Below are 24,506 nucleotides of genomic sequence, written 5' to 3' on the forward strand. Positions count from 1 at the left end.
ATTTCTATTCCTGAGCGGGAGCCCTCCAGTGTGCGGCTGCTTCCCGTCGCCGTCACCAGAAGTCTAATTTTTGTTTAAGTTGATGGTTGTTGGGCTGGATTCTCTGGTCCCCCAGATGTGTGGTTCTCTGTGGCGCACTGTTCGCTGGCGGCAGGATTCTATCTTCAAACCGCTTGTAAATGGGATTTCCCATTTGAAGCCAACCCATGCCGCCAGGAAACCCGTGAGCAGGGGTGCGCTACTGGCGGGAAAAGTGAATCGCAACGGCCATTGTTTTTAACCTCTGCTCTATGGCGTCTTCCAATGAGTCCACAAGACATGGATCTGACAGCAGAGTTAAATATTCTAGAGAAAGAAGTCCCAACATTCTACAATTCATAACCTATTAATTATGGTCAAACTCCTCGACCAAACAAGTTCACTGTTTATAACCACTGGGAAATTCTGGAGTGAGGAAATAAAGGATGACAAATCCTATTGAATAACTTTAAAATTTGAAAACAGTAGAGTGGGACAGTTTGGTCGATTGTTTACCATTCACTGACTCGAGCTAAAAAGGTTCTGTTTTGGCTCTGCAGCTCTCAGTAGTCCAATAACTTACTCATGCTTGGACAAGGCACAAGCTGAAAGTTGGTGCCTGTAAAATCATATTAAATTGCAAGTTACAATCATGAACCAGGGAAGGGGCACAAATTTAAGGAAAAAGTTATACAATTTAGAAAAGGCTTACTGTTCAATGTTTAAGTTGAATAAGTTGGAGGTATACAAAATGATCAGAGGGTTAGATAGGGTGGACAGTGAGAGCCTTCTCCCATGGATGGAGGTGGCTAGCACAAGGGGACATAGCCTTAAATTGAGGGGTAATAGATATAGGTCAGAGGTAGGTTTTTTTACGCAAAGAGTGGTGAGGCCGTGGAATGCCCTACCTGCAACAGTAGTGCACTCGCCAACATTGAGGGCATTTAAAAGTTTATTGGATTGGATTGGATTGGATTGGATTTGTTTATTGTCACGTGTACCGAGGTACAGTGAAAAGTATTTTTCTGCAAGCAGCTCAACAGATCATTCAGTACATTGGAAGAAAGGGAATTGAACAGAATTCAAGAAAGTACATGAGAATACATAATAGGGCTACACAATATATACAATGTAACTACATAAGCATTGGCATCGGATGAAGCAGACAGGGTGTAGTATTAATGAGGACAGTCCATAAAAGGGTCGTTTAGGAGTCTGGTGACAGTGGGGAAGAAGCTGTTTTTGAGTCTGTTCGTCCGTGTTCTCAGACTTCTGTATCTCCTGCCCGATGGAAGAAGTTGGAAAAGTGAGTAAGCCGGGTGGGAGGGATCCTTGATTATGCTGCCTGCTTTCCCCCGGCAGCGGGAGGTGTAGATGGAATCGATGGATGGGAGGCAGATTCGTGTGATGGACTGGGCGGTATTCACGACTCTCTGAAGTTCCTTGCGGTCCTGGGCCGAGCAGTTGCCATACCAGGCTGTGATGCAGCCCGAGAGGATGCTCTCTATAGTGCATCTGTAAAAGTTGGTAAGGGTTAATGTGGACATGCCAAATTTCCTTAGTTTCCTGAGGAAGTAAAGGCGCTGTTGTGCTTTCTTGGTGATAGCGTCGACATGAGTGGACCAGGATAGATTTTTGGTGATGTGCACCCCTAGGAATTTGAAGCTGCTCACCATCTCTACCTCAGCTCCGTTGATGCTGACAGGGGTGTGTACAGTACTTTGCTTCCTGAAGTCGATGACCAGCTCTTTAGTTTTGCTGGCATTAAGGGAGAGATTGTTGTCATTGCACCACTCCACTAGGTTCTCTATCTCCCTCCTGTATTCAGACTCGTCGTTGTTCGAGATCCGGCCCACTATGGTCGTATCGTCAGCAAACTTGTAGATGGAGTTGGAACCAAGTTTTGCCATGCAGTCGTGTGTGTACAGGGAGTAGAGTAGGGGGCTAAGTACGCAGCCTTGCGGGGCACCGGTGTTGAGGACTATTGTGGAGGAGGTGTTGGTGTTCATTCTTACTGACTGTGGTCTGTTGGTCAGAAAGTCAAGGATCCAGTTGCAGAGTGGAGAGCCAAGTCCTAAGTTTTGGAGCTTTGATATGAGCTTGGCTGGGATTATGGTGTTGAAGGCGGAGCTGTAGTCAATAAATAGCAGTCTGATGTAGGAGTCCTTGTTTTCGAGATGCTCTAGGGATGAGTGTAAGGCCAGGGAAATGGCATCTGATGTGGACCGGTTGCGACGGTATGCGAATTGAAGTGGATCAAGGCATTCCGGGAGTATGGAGGTGATGCGCTTCATGATCAGCCTCTCAAAGCACTTCATTACAACTGACGTCAGGGCCACCGGGCGGTAGTCATTGAGGCACGTTGCCTGGTTCTTCTTTGGTACCGGTATGATGGTGGTCTTCTTGAAGCAGGTGGGGACCTCGGAGTGGAGTAGGGATAGGTTAAAGATGTCTGTGAAAACCTCTGCCAGCTGGTCCGCGCAGGTTCTGAGTGCACGACCAGGGATCCCGTCCGGGCCCATCGCCTTCCGTGGGTTCACTTTCAGGAAGGCCGATCTGACTTCGGAAACTGTGATGGTGGGTATGGGTGAATTATGGGTTGCTGGGGCACTCGATAGCGGGTTGTTGGTTACCTGCTCAAACCGAGCATAGAATGCGTTAAGTTCATCGGGGAGGGGTGCACTGCTGCCAGAGATACTGCTCGGCTTCGCTTTGTAGCCCGTTATGTTGCTTAGTCCTTGCCACAACCGCCGAGAGTCTGTCTGTGACTCTAGCTTAGTTTGATATTCTCTCTTGGCATCTCGGATGGCTTTGCGGAGGTCGTACCTGGATTTCTTGTATAGGACAGGGTCGTCTGCCTTGAACGCTTCAGCTCTGTCCTTCAGTAGGGAGTCAATCTCGCGGTTGAGCCATGGTTTCCGGTTGGGGAACGTACGTACTGCTTTCTTTGGCACGCAGTCGTCCACACATTTGCTGATGACGTCTGTAGTACTTCATCATATGGATAAGCATATGGATAATAATGGCATAGTGTAGGTTAGATGGCCTTTAGTTTTTGACTTCCCATGTTGGTGCAACATCGTGGGCCGAAGGGCCTGTACTGCGCTGTATCGTTCTATGTTCCTTGTTCTATAAAAGGCGATTTCTGTAAATATGAACACAATTTAAAATCATCTTCTGTTTTAACAGTGTTTTTGCAGCAATTCTTGTTACAAAGCTTCCAAATATTTAGAAGCTCAGATTCCAAAGAATCCATTATGGTCACGAGAGCAAGAAAGGTAAATATTTGTTCTAAATTTATGATTTGTATTTACTAACTATATATTTTTTCATTTGAACTTTTTGTACTAGCTTTTAGAAAGTGTAATAATGGAAATGTAGCTAATCTGCATTTTAAATTTACCATTTAAAATAAAATTGTGAGTGTAACATATCGTGCCTGGACAATACAAAGAGAAACCACGGGTGACGAGATGAGGCCGTGAATTGCCTCTTTGCCCTATACTGGTTGAAATCCAGCCTTAATCAAGGAAATTATGATCTTCTCTGGTGAGTTTGGGCACTGCTGTTAGTGGAGAGGCTCAAGTGTGGCTGGTGTAAGAAATCGGAAAATATCTGAGAATATTTATTTTAATGTATGAAAATGGTTGTCTTTTGTTTCTAGATCTTCAACATGCCGGTTATTAAAGGAACAGAGGTATGCAATGGTTTAATTAAGGTTTTGTGGAATGCAATGGAAGTTTCTTTATGTTTTGCATTTAATATCATAAATGAGCAATTTCAGGAAAACCTTTGCACCTGATCTGCTACACTTCACACAATGCTCTCTTAAAATGGTTTGACTAGAGAATTCGGAAACCATGTCAAAATTCAATCCGTGATTGAGCTGTGTTGATAGTGCAAGTGATACAATTTGTTTATACTTTGCTCACTGTTGTGATGTTTTCATTTATCTGTACTCAATACTTTGTCTTTGTTATCTATCTTTTAAGGTTGATCATTGCTAATTAATTGTGCTGCCATTTGTTTAAGAGATTTAGGCATTGATCTTGTACTTCCTGCCTTTGTTCCTTTTATGCATGAAAAGTGAGAGATAAAACAAAAAATGAATTTATGTGCATTAATTTTGTAGAAAAGTGGGGTGGCACGGTGGCGCTGAGGACCAGGTTTGAACCCAGCCCCAGATCACTGTCCATGTGGAGTTTGCACGTTCTCCCCGTGTCTGCGTGGGTTTCACCTTCACAACCCAAAGATGTGCAGGTTAGGTGGATTGGCCATACTTAAATTGCACCTTAATTGGAAAAAAATATTTGTGTACTCTAAATTTATTAAGAAAGAGAGAAGTGGTGAGAGATATTTGAGATTTTTAACGCTGTTCTTTACAAAGATTGACCAGAAGATGGCGCATTTGTCTATTGTATATTTAGCTAAAGATAAACTTGACTTAAATGGAGGAAGGAAGTTGATACCCAATCAAGACTGTTGCAATCAGTGCTTTCTGGTAATAAGTAGGGTTAGTGTTATTGGTAATTTGTTTAATATTTCAACTTTGTAAAAGTGTTCTCACCTAAAATAACAATTGACTCTGGAATATTATTTTTAAAAATAACTTGAGCGCTATATAAATCTTTTCATGAAGAGGGTGAAGTGACAAAGGTAATAGATGAGATGTTGGAGGTAGACAGAGGTATGCAGAAGGCAGGGATCCAGCACTGTTGGAAAATAGAAAGGAGTTGCTGACTAGCTTTGATTGGCTGTCCACAAGGAAGGCAGTGCGCCAACTGAGACGGGCATGGGGAGCAGTCTACGAGTATGGAGAGAAGGCCAACTTCGGAGGGATACAGCGGCAAGGGAAATTGTTCAGGTGCCGGATAGGACAGGGAAGTTGGTGGTGGCTCCGGACCAGATTCATAGGGTGTTTGACGAGTTTTATGAGAGGTTGTATAGGTCGAAGCCACCGGGGAGGATTGGGAGATGCAGGAATTCCTAGAATACCTGAGGTTAGGGGAGGAGGATAGGGCCACATTGGAGGGGGCGATAGTGGAGCAGGAGATAAAGGATGTTATTGGGAGGATGCAGTCGGCAAAGGTAGCAGGGCCGGATGGGTTTCTGGTGGAGTACTACAAGAAATTTAGAGATAGGTTGGCGCTGCTGATGGTAAGGATGTTTCAGGAGGTGATGGGGAACGGGGTGTTGCCACTGACTTTGGGGCAGGCATTGATTTCCCTGTTGCTCAAGAAGGATAAGGATCCGACAGAGTGTGGGTCGTATTGGCCCATATCACTCTTGAATGTGGATGCAAAGGTACTGGCGAAGGTATTGGCGGGAGGTTGGAGGAGTGTCTCCCGAAGGTGATAGGGGAAGATCAGATGAGTTTGTGAAGAGGAGGCAGCTGTTTTCGGGACAGCAAGGGGGTGCATTTCGGTGGTTAGCACTGCATCCTCACGCCGCCAAGGTCCCAGGTTCGATCCCGGCTCTGGGTCACTGTCCGTGTGGAGTTTGCATGTTCTCCCCATGTTTGTGTGGGTTTCGTCCCACAACCCAAGATGCGCAGTGTCGGTGGATTGGCCACGCTAAATTGCCCCTTAATTGAAAAAAATGAATTGGCTACTTTAAATTTTTTTTAAAAGGCAGCTCTTTTCGAACATTAGGAGGGTATTGAATGTGGTTATGGCACCGAAAGAGGGGAGGGAGACCGATAGTGGCGTTGGACGCCGAGAAGGGGTTTGACCGGGTAGAGTGGGGTGTTTGATGGCGGTTCTGGAGTGGTTTGGGACTGTGCCACGATTTGTGGAGTGGGTAAGACTGCTATACAGGGAGCCGAGTAAGTGACTGCACGAGTAACGTGAATTTGGGATATTTTGCTCTGCACCAAGGCACCAAGTAGGGATGCCCTATGTCCCCGAGGAGTTCGCAGGTGTGGAGGGCGTTAGTGTGGGGGTGGAGCATAGGGTTTCTTTGTATGTGGACGACTTGCTATTGTATGTATCGGGAACCAAGCGTGTCGATGGTTGGTATATTGGAGCTGCTTCGGGTGTTTGCGCTTTTTTTCGGAGCATAATCTAAATTTAGATAAAAGTGAATATTTTGTGGTGTCTCGGGTGGGGGCAATGGTGGGGGCGGCTACCATTCCATAGGGTGGTGACCCACTTTAGATATCTGGGGGTGCAGGTGGCATAGGATTGGGGGGGTAATAATATAACTAGTATAAAACAACTAGTATGGTGGGAGTGGATTTGGCACGGTGGGATGGTCTTCCTCTGTCGCTGGCAGGTCGGTTACAGGCAAGTAAGATGAATGTGTTGCTGCGGTTTTTGTTTATTTTTCAGTGCCTGCCGATCTTCCTGCCAAAAACATTTTTTAAGGAAGTTGAAAAGATGATTACCGTATTTATATGGGTGGCCAGGATTAGGAAGGTACTGTTGCAGAGAGGACGGCAGTCAGGGGGATTGGGTCTCCCAAACTTGCTGTATTACTACTGGGTGGCGAATGCGGAGAAGGTGAGGAGTTCAGTTAGAGGGGGGACTCCCAGTGGGTTAGAATGGAGGAGAGTTTGTGCAGCGGGTTGGGCTGAGGGCGTTGGCAACAGCGCCGCTCCCATTGGCCCCGGGGAAATGTTCAAGGTGTCCGGTGGTAGTAGCGACATTGAAAATCTGGAGGTGATTGCGCCAGCACTTTAGGCTGGGGCGGGCCAAGGGAAATGCCGATTCGGAGGAATCATAGATTTGAGCTAAGGAAGTAGGATGGGAGTTTACTTGGAGTATAGTGTTCAATTCTGGTCGCCACACTACCAGAAGGATGTGTAGACTTTAGAGCGGTTGAATAAACTCGGTTTGTTCTCACTGGAACGACGGAGGTTGAGGGGCGACCTGATAGAGGTCTACAGAATTATGAGGGGCATAGACAGACTGGATAGTCAGAGACTTTTTCCCAGGGTAGAGGGGTCAATTACTAGGGGGCATAGGTTTAAGGTGTGAGGGGCAAGGTTTAGAGGAGATGTATGAGGCAAGTCTTTTACACAAGAGGGTAGTGGGTGCCTGGAACTCTCTGCCGGTGGAGGTGGTGGAAGCAGGGACGATAATGACGTTTAAGGGGCATCTTGACAAATGCATGAATAGGATGGAAATAGAGGGATATGGACCCCGGAAGTGGAGAAGATTTTAGTTTAGACGGGCAGCATGGTCGGCACAGGCTTGGAGGCCCTAAGGGCCTGTTCCTGTGCTGTACTTTTCTTTGATGTTTGTTCTTTGTTTGTAGATGAGAGGAGAGGGGAGTTAGGGCACTAAAGAATTTGTTTTTGGGGGCCGGTTTTGTGGAACTGGAGGAGCTGGGGGCGAAATATGAGTTGGGGCAGGGGCAGATGTTTAGGTATATGCAACTCCAAGATTTTGCCAGCAAGGAGATACAGAGCTTTCCGGTGATGCCGGCCCCCACACTGTTGGACGAGGTGCTGACGACAGGGGGAGTGGAGAGGGTGGAATCGGTGATTTATGGGTGATTCTGGGAGGAGATAAGGCATCGCTGGAGGGGATTAAGATTAAGTGGGAGGAAGTCGTGGAGGAGGGGTTGTAGTGTGAGGTGCTCCAGAGGGTAAGTGCTTCAACCTTGTGCACGAGGTTGGGGTTGATACAGCTGAAGGTGGTGCATAGGGCACACCTCACAAAGACGAGGATGAGCTGACTCTTTGAGGAGGCAGAGGATGTTTGTGAAGGCTGTTGGGGGCCCCCCCGCAAATCACATTAATATGTTTTAGTCCTGTCAAAAACTGGAGGTGTATTTGAGGGAGGTCTTCAGGGTAACCTCAAAGGTGGCACATGGGAAACTCAAACCAGATCCCCTTGAAGCCATAGTCGGGGTATCGGATCGGCCGGGGTTGGAAGCAGGTGCAGAGGCAGATTTCTTAGCCTTCGCCTCGTTGATCGCCCGAAGGGGGGTCTTGTTGGGGTGGAGGTCAGCTTCTCCACCCTATGCCCTGACGTGGCAGGGGGATCTGCTGGAGTTCTCAACACTCGAGCAAGTGAAGTTCGAGTTAAGGGGCAGGATGGAAACGTTCTACAATTCATGGGCTTTGTTTATTATGCATTTTCAAGAATTGGATGACATCAAACATTGAGGGGGGATGGTGTTGGAGTGTATATGTTGTTGGTGATTATGTATGGGGTGATGGTGGATTCCTGATTCTATTTCTTTGGTGTTTATATTTGTTGGTGGGAGTAAATTTGATGTAAATGTGAAAAAGGAGGAGAATAAAAATATATTTTTTTATAAATAAATCTTTTCATGAGGCCAGGATATCCACAGTGCTTTAAACAACATGTATGCTGGTAGTCACTGTTGTAAAGTAGGGATAAATGGCAGCCAATATGAACCTCCCTCCCCTTGCTTTCCCTCCTCTTGGGTTTTACCCCAGAGCTATTTGTTCAGGTTCTACATCAGTCTCGCTGTAGTATCACTAACGAATAAGACATCGAAAGGAGAATGTAAAAACGGCAGTAGCCTTGAATGATTCATTGAGGTTATCTAAAGTAGTGTTTCTAAAAATTGAGGAGAGTCGACATTGGACCGATGTTTCATGACTCTTGTAGAGACTTGTAGAATGCTGCAACAGGCAAGAAGACTCTTTCACAGGTGAAATTTTGAATTCATATCATTATTTCCAAATCTTTTAATCTCATCCAACTCCGTGGGACATTTGTACCCTCCAATTTTGGCCTCATCTGCATTCACAATTGTAATTATTTCACCATGAGTAGCAATGTCTTCTGCCGAGGTCCTAAGCTGTGGAATTCACTCCCTTTCCCTCCTTTTGAGATGTTCTGTAAGAGCCTTCTTCTGTGAACTAGCCTTTCATCTTCTGAGTTAAGGTGCTCAGAGTTGCATTTTGTTTGACAATACTCCTGTGAATCACCTTGTGATGTTTTACCAGATAGAATCATAGAATCCCTACAGTGCAGAAGGAGGCCGTTCAGCCCATCGAGTCTGCACCAGCCCTTGGAAAGAACACCCTATTTAAGCCCACACCTCTATGCTATCCCAGTAACCCTACTTGACCTTTTGGACACTAAGGGGTAATTTAGCATGGCCATTCCACCTAACCTGCACATCTTTGGACTGTGTGAGGAAACCGGAGCACCCGGAGGAAATCCCTGCAGACACTGGGAGAAAGTGCAAACTTCACACAGACAATCACCCAAAGCTGTGAATTGAACCCGGGTCTCTGGAGCAGTGAGGCAGCAATGCTCACCACTGTGCCACCATGCTGCCCACATAAACAGCACTAAATAGATATACGTTTTTTTTTTTGGAGACCTCTGGCAACTGCTTTTGGACAGAGGCCTAGAAAGTACAACTATGGCAGATGCAAGCAACTTTCTTCTCCCGTTGGGCCGGTGGGCCTATGACCATGTGTGTGATTGGGGTGGTATTGTCTGTTCAGAATTCCTCCACATCTTAAGGGAAGCAACTGACCCAGATATACAATCACCAGCTAAAGCCTCCAAAATATGTAAACCACCAATAGGATTGAGTAAGGAGTTGTTGCAAGATCTCTAACAAAGGTTGGGTAGGATTTACAGACCGCTTCAGAGACCTGAAGAAAAGTGTGGAGATTCAGTTGGGAACTGGAATGAAGGATAAAATCATGACAACATTTATACTCAGAACAGTCTGTCCTGCTTACTTAAAGCAGATGTTAACGTTAAATTTATAGTGTTATGAGATCCGACTCACAACGTATGACTAGAAAATCTTTTCTATGGCTGTCAGATTGAAACTTGTTTTACTGTTATTATTTACAATAATTTATCCTCCTCTTGTAGAGGTAGTGCTGGAGAAGAAGTGAGATTTCAAAGTTCAAGCTTCCAGGTTTCAGATGTTGATAATCTACCCTTTATGGAAGGTCAGCATGCGTCTACCTCCCCCTCAAATGAAAGCAATAGCAGTGACTCTGATCAAGAGTTTGTTTCCACCATCCTTTTTGGTGAAAAGTGCAATTTAAAAACCACAAAGCAGAAACTGTCCAAAAAACAGCAACGAGATCTAGCTACAAAACCGAAGAAAATGGTACCTGCATCAAAACATTTAGAAATGGATTACGAAGTAGAAAATACTGCACAACAATTGAAAAAATACCATGGTAATATAAGTGAGATATCAAGTCCCAGATTGTCCCAAAGTGTAGAAACTGAACAACTGACCCTTGTGCTAGAAGAAAAGTGCTCTGTGACATCAGAGAAAAACCTCTCCCCTGTGACTACTTTGACAGAAATAAAAGATAATGAAAAGATTGTGGCAGATAAAAGCTTTACAACTCGAGGTCTAAGCAAGAAGGGTGCTGCAGCACTGAAGATGCTGATAGAAAAAACAAAACAATCAGGCCATTCTAATTCGGGTAGATGTGTTTCAGCAGCTGAACTGTCTGATGTTAGAAGTAATGCACTGGACTTATTAAGACAAACACTAAGTGAATGGAATACAGAAGAGACATTAAGATTTCTTTATGGTTCCAATTTAAAATGCACAAAAATACCAACTAATTGGCCAAGTCGAACATCTTGCACAACTGAGCAAGAAGAACTTGATGAAGATGACCTGGACAATCTGGAAGTGGTTGAAATCACCAACTCTAATGAAAATGCTGGAAACAATGAAAATGTCTTGCCCAAAGGTGTTCAAGTTGGCAGAACAGAGGCCACTGCAAGACCATTACCAAATTTTGAAGAAATAAAACAGGAATCTGACTTTCTTCATTTGAAGGTCAGAGAGTTTTATAAGGGACAGTATGTTTTGCCTGAGGATACTGAAAGTAATTGTGATGAAAATTCTCGATCCATGAATTATGTACCGGTAAGTCATACACTCTGAACATTGTAATATTTTTTAGTAAAGTCATAAAATGACATATCCTAAAATTATCCTCAGTTTCTATGTTCTATGTTCTATCAGGGAGTGAATTTTAATAACCAACTTTGAAAGGTTTGCCATATTCTGGAACTTGACTGGCTTGTTGAAGTTTTTTGTACTTTTTAATTTCATGATTGGAAAGAATTTTGCATTACAATCTGAAGAGTTGAATAGGATGACTAGAAATGATAAATCTGATAACTACTTGCAGCCAGAAGTCGATTAAATCAAACATTTCTCTTCACTATATATTGATCATATGAGGGACTATTGATGTTTAAAAATAAATATGAACACCCTGTATAATTCACTGAGAGAACAACGCCACATTATTTCATTTTTAAATAAATTCAATATAAACATGCTTTATTGTATTCAAGAATCAAACAAAGCAAGCACTATTAATTTAACACTACAGTTTATAAATACTTATGCTATGAACTTAGTTCTGATTTTTTTTTTACCCCCACCCCCCCAAGGCCCCAAGGATCCCCTTGTACATTACAAGAATCTTGTCGCTTCATTCACTTCTGTAGGGACAAACCCAAAAGTATGCCACAATCATCCGGAATTCACTTTTATTTCCCTTTCTGGGGTAAGATTTTATGGGGGGTATTTCTATCAGCATTTTGGCTAAACAACCCTCCAACTTTTCCCTTAAGACCCCATTGCTATGGAAGCCTCAGCTCCTTGTTCTGGTTGCCAGCAGGTACCCAAATGCCTTCCAAGCTAACTCTGTTGATTCCTTTGTGCCGCAAGGCTCAGTGCGAACCACTGTAGGCACCTTTCTCGAGCTGCAAACCAGGCAAATCTTGCAGCTGCTTTTTGCCTCACAAAATACAAAATGAGCTGGAGCCTCACCCACATTCCATGCAGCAAATAATAAAGTTAGTATTTTCTCTGCTGAAATGCAGACCTGATTAACCTGTTGATCTCCTGTTGGTTCTATATCCAATGAGATGCTGTCTACATCAAACCAAAGCTGCAACTGCTTTCTGTGAGAAACGCCTTGATGAATGAAATAACCGTCTACCTTCACAGCTCACCTGTATGACAGTGTGGCATGCTTTGAATGGTGTCAAACAGAAATACAAAGCAATTATTTTACCTTCACCACAACTCTTTTTGATTCTGCAATACATATTAAAAATTATGTCTCCAATGGAGGTTTTCCGTTCTGTTTCCTAGAATGTTAGCTGCTTCTGTTGAGTTAGCGATTTGACTCCCTGGCTGTACCGGGAGGTTCAGAAATGGGCCATCATTGTTCAGTGTTCACGTTTCTTACACTATGCTCTTGAAATTAAACGTAGGTTAGCTTTTAACCATAATTTATTTGTTTGTTTGAGTTGCATTTATATCAAAGTTGTGTTTATGGTTTTTAAAAACTCATTCAATTTATCTAGTCTGGATTTGAAATCTGATTCCAAAAGTGAAAGGGTGTGTGTTGACTCACTGTATTGCCAAAACTTCAACAATAAAATTAAACTAAGTGGTATTTTTGTTTGGAATTTAGGGAAATGAAGAGGAGAATCCAGTTCTTCCATTGTTAGATTTTGCCGCGCAGCACCAAATCCGCAAAGGGATTGTGCTGGATAGACTTAATAAAGTGTAAGTACAATACTATTGGTACATTTTTATCAACACCCACCTAGATTCCATGATCTCTTCACTTCTCAGTAATTACATTAATATAGAAGAACGACTATGAATTACTTGCAAGTTAACATTCTAATCTCATTCTTGAAGAATTACTTTTTGGGGGAAAACAACAGAATGCATGTGAATGACATTTTTAAATATTTGTGTCACTTGAGTTTTCTATTTGGTTCGCTACGTTTAATTTTTCAAGATGCTATTGCATAATTTGACTGGCGTTTTCACAGGAACATCATACAATTTTGCACTTTTTATATGTATCAATATAAATAATATGCATAAATATGCCATTTAACAAAGGTTTACACTAAATCTTAGATCCTTCCTGTAACAGGTCCCAACTTGTAAGTTTTTTTTTGTCTGAACTCTTTTCTTTCTGAAATTAATGGTTTTCCTACAATGGGTAGCACTGTTGCTTCACAACTCCAGAGTCCCAGGTTCGAATCCCGGCTGGATCACTGTCTGTGCGGAGTCTGCATGCACTCGGCTAAATCGCTGGTTTTGCAAGCAGGCCAGCAGCACGGTTCGATTCCCGTAACAGCCTTCCCGAACACGCGCCGGAATGTGGCGACTAGGGGTTTTTCACAGTAACTTCACTTGAAGCCGACTCGTGACAATAAGTAATTTTCATTTCATTTCATTTCATTTCCCCGTGTCTGCATGGGTTTCCTCCGGGTGCCGGGCGGTTTCCTCCCACAGTCCAGAGATGTGCAGGTTAGGTGGATTGGCCATGCTAAATTACCTCTTAGTGTCCAAAAATGTTGGCTGGGGTTACTGGGTTAAGGGGATATGGTGGAGATGTGGGCTTAAGTAGGGTGTTATTTCCAAGGGCCGGTGAAGACTCAATGGGCTGAATTGCCTCCTTCTGCACTGTAAATTTTATGAAATCTATGAAAGGGGCAATAGCCTGGAGTTGCTTCTTTTTGGTGCTGTTTTTCAGCGTAATTAGACAGAAGTTGGTGTGACTGATGTGAAAGATCATGAAATCTTTAAGCACTATTTTCTAGGCAAGTTATGTTCAATGTGATTCATGTTTCCACAATCTTTTGAGCTAGTTTATATTAAAAAAAACATTGTAATAGATGCAAGCCCTGGCCACACCCCAGGATGAATGAATCTCCATCGAGAGTTTCCATTAATTATTTGCAGGCCTCTGAGGATGCTCTAAAAGTCTAAAAACTAAACTAAGCTTTTGGGGCGCAAGACCACTAATAGACACTTGCAAAAGCTTCTGGATGTAATTTTTTTTGAATTTATTAAAACTAACTACACTACCCAGTATTTGTTCTATATATTTTTAGACATTCTGGTCATTTAAAATTGTGTTACTTGCATTCAAACTGATTAAAAATGCTTATTTCTTCTTCATAACCTAATTTTCAGCTGAATTAACCATGTACCTAGTTACCATCCTTAAAATATATCACTGATTTTTAATAGCAAATTTAAAAACAAATTAAGTTTTAACATGTTTTCTGATTTGTGTTGGCTGTTGGCAAATTTTGCATTTGGAGATATGCAATTGGTTTGACCAGCAATCCTGGAGAGCACACTTTTCAAAATGGGTGAAATATTGCTCACAGTCTGCCTGATTTACCAATTGTGCAAAATGTGAAACTGTCTAAAATCTTTCAGTCTTTGGATCAGAGGCTGTTCATACAACCAGAGATGTACTTTGGGGTGAAAATCCTGACACGCTGATCTATGTGGGAATTGTCAGGGAAATTTAAACTTCTGATGGGCAATGTCTCTGAATCTGAACTAGAATTGGAGACTTTGGAAAGTTCCAATTTACTTACCGGAATAGTTTCCAGGAAATGGGTGCAAGCTTGAACAGAGCACAGATCCAATAACACATCCTCCATAGAAACCGATAACTTGTAAAATGAGACATGAATTTCCAAGAGAGCAATGGAAATCAGATTTTACGTTTTAAGACTTTTACTCCTACAAACAAGCTAAAATCAACATCAGTGAAACATTATTTAGAAGACACTAGTTAAACACCAAGCTACAGAAAATATATTTTTCCATTGATTTATTAATAGGGCGGCATAGTGGCACAATGGTTAGCACTGATGCCTCAGCGCTGAGGACCCGGGTTCGATCCCGGCCCCGGGTCACTTTCCATGCAGGGTTTGCACATTCTCCCCGTGTCTGCGTAGGTCTCACCACCACAACCCAGAAAGATGTGCAGAATAGGTGGAATGGCTACGCTAAATTGCCCCTTAATGGAACAAAAAAAGAATTGGGTACTCTAAATTTAAAAAAAAAAGTTTTATTAATGCAACCCAAAACCCTACACCACATTTATATGTTACTTCATACTCTCAGCAGATATGTAGCTTTGTCTCAAAGTCCTCCCAGCAGTTGAACAAACTCTCTTCCTGCCCCATCATAAAAGGTGTTACTCGTTCTGGGTGAGTGTGCTTAACACTCAATTTGGCTCTGTTTCTTGTTCTAAGCTCTGGAGTCGCCAGGTGCCGTTAAGACACCGCCACAAGCTTCAAGGTGAAGTTCAAAGCAATAAAACCGTACACCAACTAGTAAGTCCAAACAACTAGAGTTTATTATAATACAATTATAATAACTACCCATGCACACGCTAAAAGGATTAAATTTACTCCTATCGCTAAACAACTAATACTTATCTCGAAGGAACTGCTGGGTCAGGGAACAAGGCCTCTTGCTGTGCTCTGGTCTGCAGACTTCAGGTTGGTATCAGTTAAAAAGGGAGTCAGGAGTGCCTATCTCTGGTAGCGGTCGTTGGGAGGCACTTACTTGTTGGTGGCTGCTGTCCGAAGGCTGGATCAGGAGACAGGAGACTGAACCTTGTGTGGGACCTGCCTTTTATAGGTCCCAGGGGATCCGCGCCTCTTTGGGCGGACTCCCTTACCTGCTTGGAATCGATTGGGTCTCTTCCCAATCGATTATGTTTGAACCCCCCAATCATGGGGCAGTTCCTTGGTCGCTGGGGCGGTTCTTGGGACTTATTGTTTTGGGCTTCTCTGGCACCACAGGGTCTGGCCTTCCATAGAATGTATCGATCTGTGTTTTAACTTGTTTCCATTGTATCTGGGGATCGCCCGGTATCGCCTCATTAGTATGTTAACTGGTTTCTTTTCACAGTGCTGTCTGGTTTCTGCAACAGTCAAAACTGGTTTCTGCAGTCGTCCCAATATACAATCGCCTTGCAAGCTGCTTGCTTTCCAACATGTCCATTTTCCCTGCATTCCTTGCAATCTTCCATTTTGTGTTGGGCAGTGGCCACCCCAGGTGGCTACACTGGTCTTCCAGAATCCATTTAAAACAAAGTCCCTTCACTCAACATTCTGAGATAATTATATGGATGTCCAGTAGCAAGAAACTCTGGAAACTCCTTGGACTGTTCAAACAGGGAATCCATCCTTCCCAGCACTATGTTTGGTAGTTAACACAGAAACAGGCCTTTTCCTTTCCTTGGCATAGAAGCACCTCTTTTTGTTTTTCTTTCCCAAATCTCTCTGCCTGGCTGACTTTGAGAGTCTAAGAGTCTTTGCGTAGAAAGACTAGCTGCCTCCTTTATGTCCAGGTATTAAGACTTGCACCTTACTTTAATAAATATTGACCTGGGCCTCTATTCCCATGACAACTAGGTCACGTGGATTTTTCTGTAGGTGTTCATGACCACCTATTCTGACTACTTGAACTGACAAATGGCAAATAACATTCGCAAGTCCAGGTAGTCACTATCTCCAATGAGAGAGAACCTAACCTTCACTCCTTGACATTCAATGGTATTGCCATCACTGAATCCCCTACTATCATCATCCTGGACTAGTCATATAAATACCATGGCCACAAAAGCAGGCAGAGGCTAGGCACCCTGTGACTAGTAACTCACCACTTGACTCCCTAAAGCCTGTCCACCATCTGCAGGCACAAATCAGGTGTGCGATGGAATGTTCTCCACTTGCCTGGATGAATGTAGCTCCAAAAGCACTCAAGAAACTTGACACCGCCCAGGACAAAGCAACCTGCTTGATTGGCATCCCATTCACAAACATTCATTCCCTCCACCTAATTTGGTTAGGGTTAGGTAGCAATGTGTACCATGCATTGGTACAAGATGCATTGCAGAAACTCACCAAGCCTCCTCAGATGGCACCTTCCAAACCCATGACCACTGCTATCAAGAAGGACAAAGGCAGCAGGGACATGGGAAGACCATTACCTGGATGTTTCCCTCTGAGCCACCCATCATCCTGTCTTGGGAATATATTGCCATTCCTTTACTGTCTCGGGGTTGAAATCCTGGATCTCCTTTCTTAACACGCCATTTGGTGTACCCACACCACATGGACAGCATCAGTTCAAAAGGCATCTTCCCGCCACCTTCTGAAGAGCAATTGAGGATGGGCAATAAATTCCTTAGCCAGCGATGCCCACATCCCAAGAATTAATTTTTTAAAAAATATTTTTATTTGCCTCCTTTTTCACACTTTCAAAATTTAAACCCACCAGCAAACAATCAGCAATAACAAATACAATGTTGAATGCCTGGTCAACAATCCACTCCTCCCACCAACTCCCATCAGTCCCCTACATTTTAAATACAAACATCAAAGAAAAGGAATCCACCATCCACCCATACATAGTTATCAATAATATACACGGTATAACGCCCCCCCCCCCAACTGCAACCCCCCCCCCCCCCAATGTTCGATGTCATACAATTCTTGAAAGTGCATAATGAACAAAGCCCATGAATTGTAGAACCCTTCCATCCTTCCCCCCAACTCAAACGTCACCTTCTCAAATGTTAAAAACTCCAACAGATTCCCCCCGCCACGCCAGGGCCTAGAGTGGAGAAACTGACCTCCACCCCGACAGGATCCGCCTTCGGGCGATCAGCGAGGCGAAGGCTACATTATCTGCCTCCGCACCACATTCCAACGCCATCCGATGCGATACCCCGAATATGGCCTCCAGAGAACCCGGCTCGAGCCTCACATGTACCGCCTTCGAAATTGCCCTGAAAACCTCCCTCCAATACCCTTCCAGCTTTGGACAGGACCAAAACATATGAATGTGGTTTGTGGGGCACCCCCTGCAATGCTCACAAACATCCTCGACCCCCTCAAAGAGTAGGCTCATCCTCGCCTTTGTGAGGTGCGCCCTATACTCCACCTTCAGTTGTATCAGCCCCAACCTCGCACACGAATTTGAGGCATTCACATTCCGGAGCACCTCACACCACAACCACTCCATAAAAGGTTATTATTATTATGCTCTCTCCCAACTCCTCCTCCCACTTTGTCTTAATCCTCTCCAGCGGTGCCTTCTCTTCTCTCAGAATCGGCCCATAAATCGCCGACCCAACCCCCTTCTCCATTCCCCCTGTCGTCAGTGCATCCTCCAACAGTGTGGAGGCTGGCGCCACCAGGAAGCTCTGTATCTCCTTCTTAACAGGCCAGGTTAAAATTAGATGCAACTTTTTAAGGAAAACTATGCATGGACACAATTGTGGGTATTGTTCCCAAAGCAGAAGTAATGTCTTCAGTTCCAAAGAAGAGTCATATTGATTGGACATGAAACATTAATTCTGTTTCTCTCTCTAAAGATGCTAAGTTTTTTCCCCCATATGTATTACATTAAAATCAGCTTCATTCACCTGGACCATCCAAAGAAAATGGTCAAAATATTTGATAGAAATTCTAAAAGTTTAATATGTTTTTCATTCCCAGTTTACCTGAATTATTGGGACCTCTTCACCTTGGGATGTCTGATATATCTTCTGAACTAAGTAGTCTTGTAAAAACATTCAGGTAAGTGATTACACGCCCAAATTATAATTGTGTATGTATGATGTATATGTTCTGTCTTCCCAGCCATTGTCAGACCTGATTCAATCACAGCAAGCAAGGGGCTTTCTCTTCTCTGTCAGAATAAGCCACTACTCCAGAATCATTATGGAAAGCCCCCACCTTCACTACCAGTTTCTCCTTTGATTCCTAGCCTCTAAAAATAATGAAACAAATTTATGGGCTTTTATCTCACTAAGACAAAGACCAAAACAGTTGTCTCTGACTCCTGCCACAGACTCCTTACTCCTTTCAATTCCATTCCCCACCTCCCCATGGCCACTGGCTGAAACCACATGGTTTGCAACCAGTGTTCTATTTGGCATCAAGCTGTTTCCTACCCCAAGCCCTCTCAATCACAGTGATCGCCTAATTCCACCTCCTTGCATTGCCCATCCATCCATGTCTTGCATATATGATACAATAATCTCTATTGTCACAAGTAGGTTTACATTAACACTGCAATGTAGTTACTATGCAAAGCCCCCAGTCACCACTTTCGGGTACACAGAGGGAGACTTCAGAATGTCCAAATTACCTAACAGTTCTTTCGGAACTTGTGGGAGGAAACCGGAGCACCCAGAGGAAACTCGCGCAGACACAGGGAGAACATGCAGACTCCGCACATCAGTGACCCAAGCCGGGAATCAAACCTGGGACCCTGGCGCTGTGAAGCAACAGTGCTACCCACCGTGCTACCGTGCCGCCATATCTGCTTCAAAATGCTATCCGTGCATTTTGTATCCTCCAGACTCCACTGACAATATTCTCCCAGCTAGGTTTCAATCCTCCACTGCCCGTAAACTGAGCTCTGAAAGGTTTATGCTGTCCATATCATACCTCCCCCTCCATGTCCTGGCTGCCCACTGTCTTGAATTTGAAATATTTATTCTCATGTACAAATCCCATCATACCATCACCTCTGTCTCTACATCTGTACTCTTCTCCATTCTGAACCATTCCTGTGTTCCTTCAACTCTAGTCTCTTCTGCTTCCGAATTTGATGTATTATTATTGGGCGGCCAATGCTGAGAAGATGTTGGTGTTGTTTGGGGATCAGGAAGTTATTTGAGTGCGGGAAGGAGTCAGGGTCCTTCAAGGGGCTTGGAGGCACCAGTGACGGCATCCCTGCCGTTTGCTCCAGCAAAATACTCTTTGAACCTGGTGGTAGTCTTCACGTTAAAAATATGGCCACAACTCCGCCAGCATTTTAGTTTGAGGGTGGTGTCAAGGTGGGCCCCCATCTGATAGAGCCATCTGTTTGAGCCGGCAAAATTGGATGCTACATTTGGTGGGTGGAAAGGCAAAGGGCTGGAGAGGGTGAGGAACTTGTTTCTGGAGGGGTGGTTTTGCCAGCTGGGAAGAGTTGAGGGAGAAAACAGGGCTTGTGGGTTGGATGCATTCAAATTTTTTCAGGTGCAAGATTTTGTTCAGTGGCAGTTCCGACATTCCTGGAGGCACCACCGTCTACCTTGCTGGAAAGGATATTCTCGTATGCGAGGTTGGAGGAGGCGGAATATCCGGGATATATGGGCGGTCATGGGGAAGAATAGGTTTCGATAGAGGAAGTGAAGGCCAGGTGGGAGGAGGAGCTGGGGCCCATTTTGGGGGAGGTGGTGTGAAGTGAGTCCCTTCGTAGTGTGAATGCAACGTCATCTTATGTTAAGTTGAATTTGATTCAGCTAAAGGTGGTATTTAGGGCGTACCTCACTAGTGCCAGGATGTGTCGATTTTTCGAAGAGGCCAAGGATAAATGTGAGCTGTGCTCGAGAGGGCCTGCTCACCACCGCACATGTTCTGATCCTGCTCTAAGCTGGTGGTTTTTTTGAGTGACAATCCTGAATGTGGATCTGGAGCCATGCCCGTTAGTAGCTGTATTTGGGATGTTGGACCTGCCGTGCTGAGGATGGGGGCGGATGGTGTGGCATTCGCCTCAATGCTGGCCTGGTGGCGGATTTTACTGATTTGGAGGCGGGCGACACCGCCTAGTGCCATAGTATGGCTGGGTGATTTGATAAGAGTTCTTGTACCTTGAGATGGTCAGGTTCACCATCAAGGGGTCGATTGATTGTAGATGACAGCCGTTCATATTGCACTTAAAGGATCTGGTCACTGTTCGCTGTTGGGGCAGTGGGCGATGTAGTTCCAGTTGGGGGTAAGATTCTTTTTTTTTGTTTTGTTATTGCTTTTCTATTATTATATGTGTTACTATGATTTGTATAAAATGATAAAAGTTGAATAAACATATATTTTTTTTAAACTCGAGTCTCTTCTGCATTTCCCTCTAGCCCTTTCTCCCATCATTGGTGACAATTTCTACTGCCAACTAAACCATATTTCTTTTTTTTTAAGATAAATTTAGAGTACCCAATTTTTTTTTTCCAATGAAGGGGCAATTTGGCATGGTTAATTCACCTACCCTGCACATCTTTTTGGGTTGTGGGGGTGTGACCCACGCAGACACGGGGAGAATGTGCAAACTCCACACGGACAGTGACCTGGGGCCGGGATCAAACCCGGGTCCTCGGCGCTGTGAGGCAGCTGTGCTAACCACTGCACCACCGGTGCTTCCCAAAATAAACCAGATTTCTTTCCCAAAGTTTTCTGTTTCTCTATCTCTGTGCATTTTAAAATGCAGCTTGGATCCCCGACCACAGACCAAGCTTTTGGTCACCCATCTTTTTGGCTGTCTATTTTTGCCTGATTATGCTTCTGTGAAGCACCTTGGGATTTCTTTTCCACACTGAAGATACTATTTTGTTTAAAAAAAAATTAATTTATGGGATGTGGCTGTCGCTGGTTAGGCCAGCATTTATTGCCCATCCCTAGTTGCCCTTCAGAAGGTGGGTTGAGTTGAGTTCTTGAACCACTACAGTCCTTGAGGTGTAGATATTCCCACTGTGCTGTTAGGGAGTTCCAGGATGTTGCCCCAGTGACAGTGAAGGAGCGGCGATATATTTCCAGTCCAGGTGGTGAGTAACTTGGAGGGGAACCTCCACGTGGTGGAGTTCCCGAGTATCTGCTGTTCCTGTCCTTCCAGATAGTAGTGGTCGTGTGTTTGGAAGATGTTGTCTAAGGAACCTTGGTGAGTTACTGCAGTGCACCTTGTAGATGGTACACATGGCTGCCACTGTTCATCAGTGGTGGAGGGTTTGAATGTTTGTGGAAGGGGGAGCAATCAACCTGGCTGCTTTTTCCTGGATGGTGTTGAGCTTCTTGAGTCTTGTTGGAGCTGCACTCATCCAGGCAAGTGGAGAGTATTCCATTACACTCCTGTCTTCTGCCTTATAGATGGTGGACAGGCTTTGAGGGTCAAGAGGCGAGTTACTTGGCGTAGGATTCCTCGCCTTTGACCTGCCCTGGTAGTCACAGTATTAATATAGCTAGTCCAGTTCAGCTTTTGATCAATGGTAATCCCCAGGATGTTGATTTGTGGGGGATTCAGCGATGGTAATGCCATTGAATGTCAAGGAGCGGTGGTTAGATCCTCTCTTGTAGGAGATGGTCATTGTCTGGCACGAATGTAACTTGCCACTTGTCAGCCCGAGCCTGGATAATGCATATCTTGCTGCATTTGGACATGGACAGCTTCATTATCTGAGGAGTCACAAACGGTGCTGAACATTGTGTAGTCATTCGCAAACATCCCCACATCTGACCTTTATGATGGATGAAGCAATTGAAGATGGTTGGGCCTCGGGCATTACTATGAGTGATGTCCTGGATTTGAGATGATTGACCACCTTGTTGTAGGAGTTAATCTCGGAGGTTTCTTGGAGATTTCCAGGGTGTAAGAATTACCAAAGTATTACACTAAGTAACACTTGGAAGCAATTTCTATCTCCAAAATAGAAACTGTTACCATGTCTATTTGCGTTGCAAAATTATTCTGTGCATTTCATTGGACTAATGACCAATGTCCTGGATTAATTATGAAAAATTATAAAATGGAGTAACAAATGTACAAATTGTGTTTGTGTGCGTCCCTGTGTCTTTACATATCTCTGTATGTCCAGGACACATGGATTCATGCATTCATGAAGTGATCACAAGATAATTGAAGATTAGGAAAATCATTTGGCCCCATACTAGTTCTTCCAACACAAAGCACTTGGGGAGAGATCTCTGCCCTCATTGCAGCATCTTAATTGTTTCTTAAATATATCAGTGGTTGCCTCCACTGGTCTTCTAGCATGTCCATTTCATATGAATTAGGAGCAGGAGCAGTTATCAGTTGAGTGAACCTTCTTTGAACTGCTTATAATGCATTTATATTCCTTCATAAATAAGGAGACAAAAACTGTACACAGTACTCTGAATGTGGTCTCCCTAATCCGCTGTACAACAGGAGCAAAACAACCCTGCTTTTACATTTCATTCCCCTTGTAATAAGGGGCAACATTCCATTTACCTTTCAAATCATTTGCGTGCCTAGATATTAACTTTTTGTGATTCGTGTACCAGGACACCTAGATCCCTCTATACCTCAGTGTTCTGTAATCCGTCTCTATTTAAATAATGTGTTGCTTTTCTATTCTTCCTGCCAAAGTGAACGGGTTCATATTTTTTCACATTATACTCCATCTACCAAATTTTTGCCCACTCGCTTAACCTATCCGTTTCTCTTTTCAGACTCCTTATGTCCTCTTCACAACTTACTTCCCAACCCATCTTCATGTGATCAGTAAATTTAGCAGCCATACATTTGGTCCCGTGATCTAAGTCATTGATAAAAATTGTAAATAATTGGGGCATTTGCATTGAACTCGTTGCCAACTTGGAAATGACCCATTTATACCTAGTCTCTATTTCCTGTTAGCTAACCAATCCTCTATCCATGCTGATATGTAACCCCCCAAACCATGGGCTCTTATTTTGCGAGTAATCTTGGATGTGGCACCTTGTCAAATCCCTTCTGGAAATCGAAATACAGCACATCCACTGTTCCCCTTTATCCACATTGCTTGTTACTTTCTCAAAGAGCTCCACTAAATTAGTCAAACATAATTTCTCTTTCACAAAACCACATTGACTCTTCTCAAGTGTTGATTGATGTCTATGTGAAACATTATTTATACCCAGTTTATTTTCTTTTGAATCAGGAAAATAGAGTGTGCAGTTTGTTCTACGGATGTTTAGTAGCGCAATGGAAGTGTCCCTACATTTGAGCCAGAATCTCTGGGTTCAGGTCCCACTCCAGGACTTGATGCCCTTGAAGGTGTGTTTATAATGCGGCCAAACAGGTTGATTGCCAATTTGCAAATCCTTTCAATATTTTGTGGCAGGCGGTAAGTGGAGGAGAGTGTCCTGGTCAGCCAGAACCTGCAGAAAGCAACAGCAAACTACTGTCATACTTGCCAAGCATTGCCATGGACCAACACATGGTTTGTTGCCTATGCCCCATCGGGGACGAGAGCTATTTTACTGTAAGAAAGTTCAATGAATTGACTGGATTTAGTTTTAGGCAGCCATGTCAATCAGTTGTGTACATTAATGTATTTTTTAGCTTCTATCAATCTCTAGTTTATATACAGATAACCTCAAAACTAATGCGTTAACAATTCCCTTTTTTTGAACAACATTCAAGTTGCTCTGAACCCCATCATTTTATGTTAGTTCATTTTTTTTCAGGTTGGTAGGCTGTTGCTAGTGCAGCTGTATGGGTCAATGCTTGGCACTGGGTATTTGCGATCTATTATTTGCCAGAAGAAGGCTCTACATGTAATATTTCCAAGTTTGCGGACTATATAAAGCTAGATAGAAAGTAACCTATGAGGGGGGCTCAAGGTGCTGCAAAGAGAGTACACAAAGATGATAGATGGATAATGTGGGGAAATGTGACATTATTCACTTTGGTATGAAGAACATAAAATAAGTTTTCTTTAAATAGCAAGGAATATTAAATGGTGGGCTTCAGAGCAATTTGAATATCCTTGTGCACAAAATACAGGAAGTTAACATGCTGGTAAGACGGCAAATATATGTTGGCCTTGACTTTGGAATGCTGTTGGAATGGAAGAGTGAGAAAGTCTTGCTGAATTGTACATCGCAGAGTAGAAACCACCCACCGTTTGCAGTTTTGGCCTC

The 24,506-nt window shown here is 43.7% G+C and overlaps 1 protein-coding gene across 5 annotated transcripts in view; it reads left to right on the forward strand.

Moving 5' to 3' along the window:
• Window positions 1-24,506, forward strand: part of rpap2 (RNA polymerase II associated protein 2) — a 115,136-nt gene that overhangs the window by 19,837 nt on the left and 70,793 nt on the right. For all 5 annotated transcript variants that reach the window (XR_005460292.1, XR_005460293.1, XM_038793824.1 and 2 more), the window contains exons 5-9: window positions 3,208-3,296; window positions 3,683-3,715; window positions 9,837-10,863; window positions 12,434-12,528; window positions 18,303-18,383. Coding sequence is in view for 3 of the 5 variants with exons in the window: in XM_038793824.1 (XP_038649752.1) it covers window positions 3,208-3,296; window positions 3,683-3,715; window positions 9,837-10,863; window positions 12,434-12,528; window positions 18,303-18,383 (1,325 nt within the window). In the remaining 2 variants the exon portion in view is untranslated. The remainder of the gene's footprint in view (window positions 1-3,207; window positions 3,297-3,682; window positions 3,716-9,836; window positions 10,864-12,433; window positions 12,529-18,302; window positions 18,384-24,506) is intronic.

Source organism: Scyliorhinus canicula, chromosome 4, assembly GCF_902713615.1.
Source record: "Scyliorhinus canicula chromosome 4, sScyCan1.1, whole genome shotgun sequence".
In the NCBI taxonomy this organism is placed as follows: Eukaryota; Metazoa; Chordata; class Chondrichthyes; order Carcharhiniformes; family Scyliorhinidae; genus Scyliorhinus; species Scyliorhinus canicula.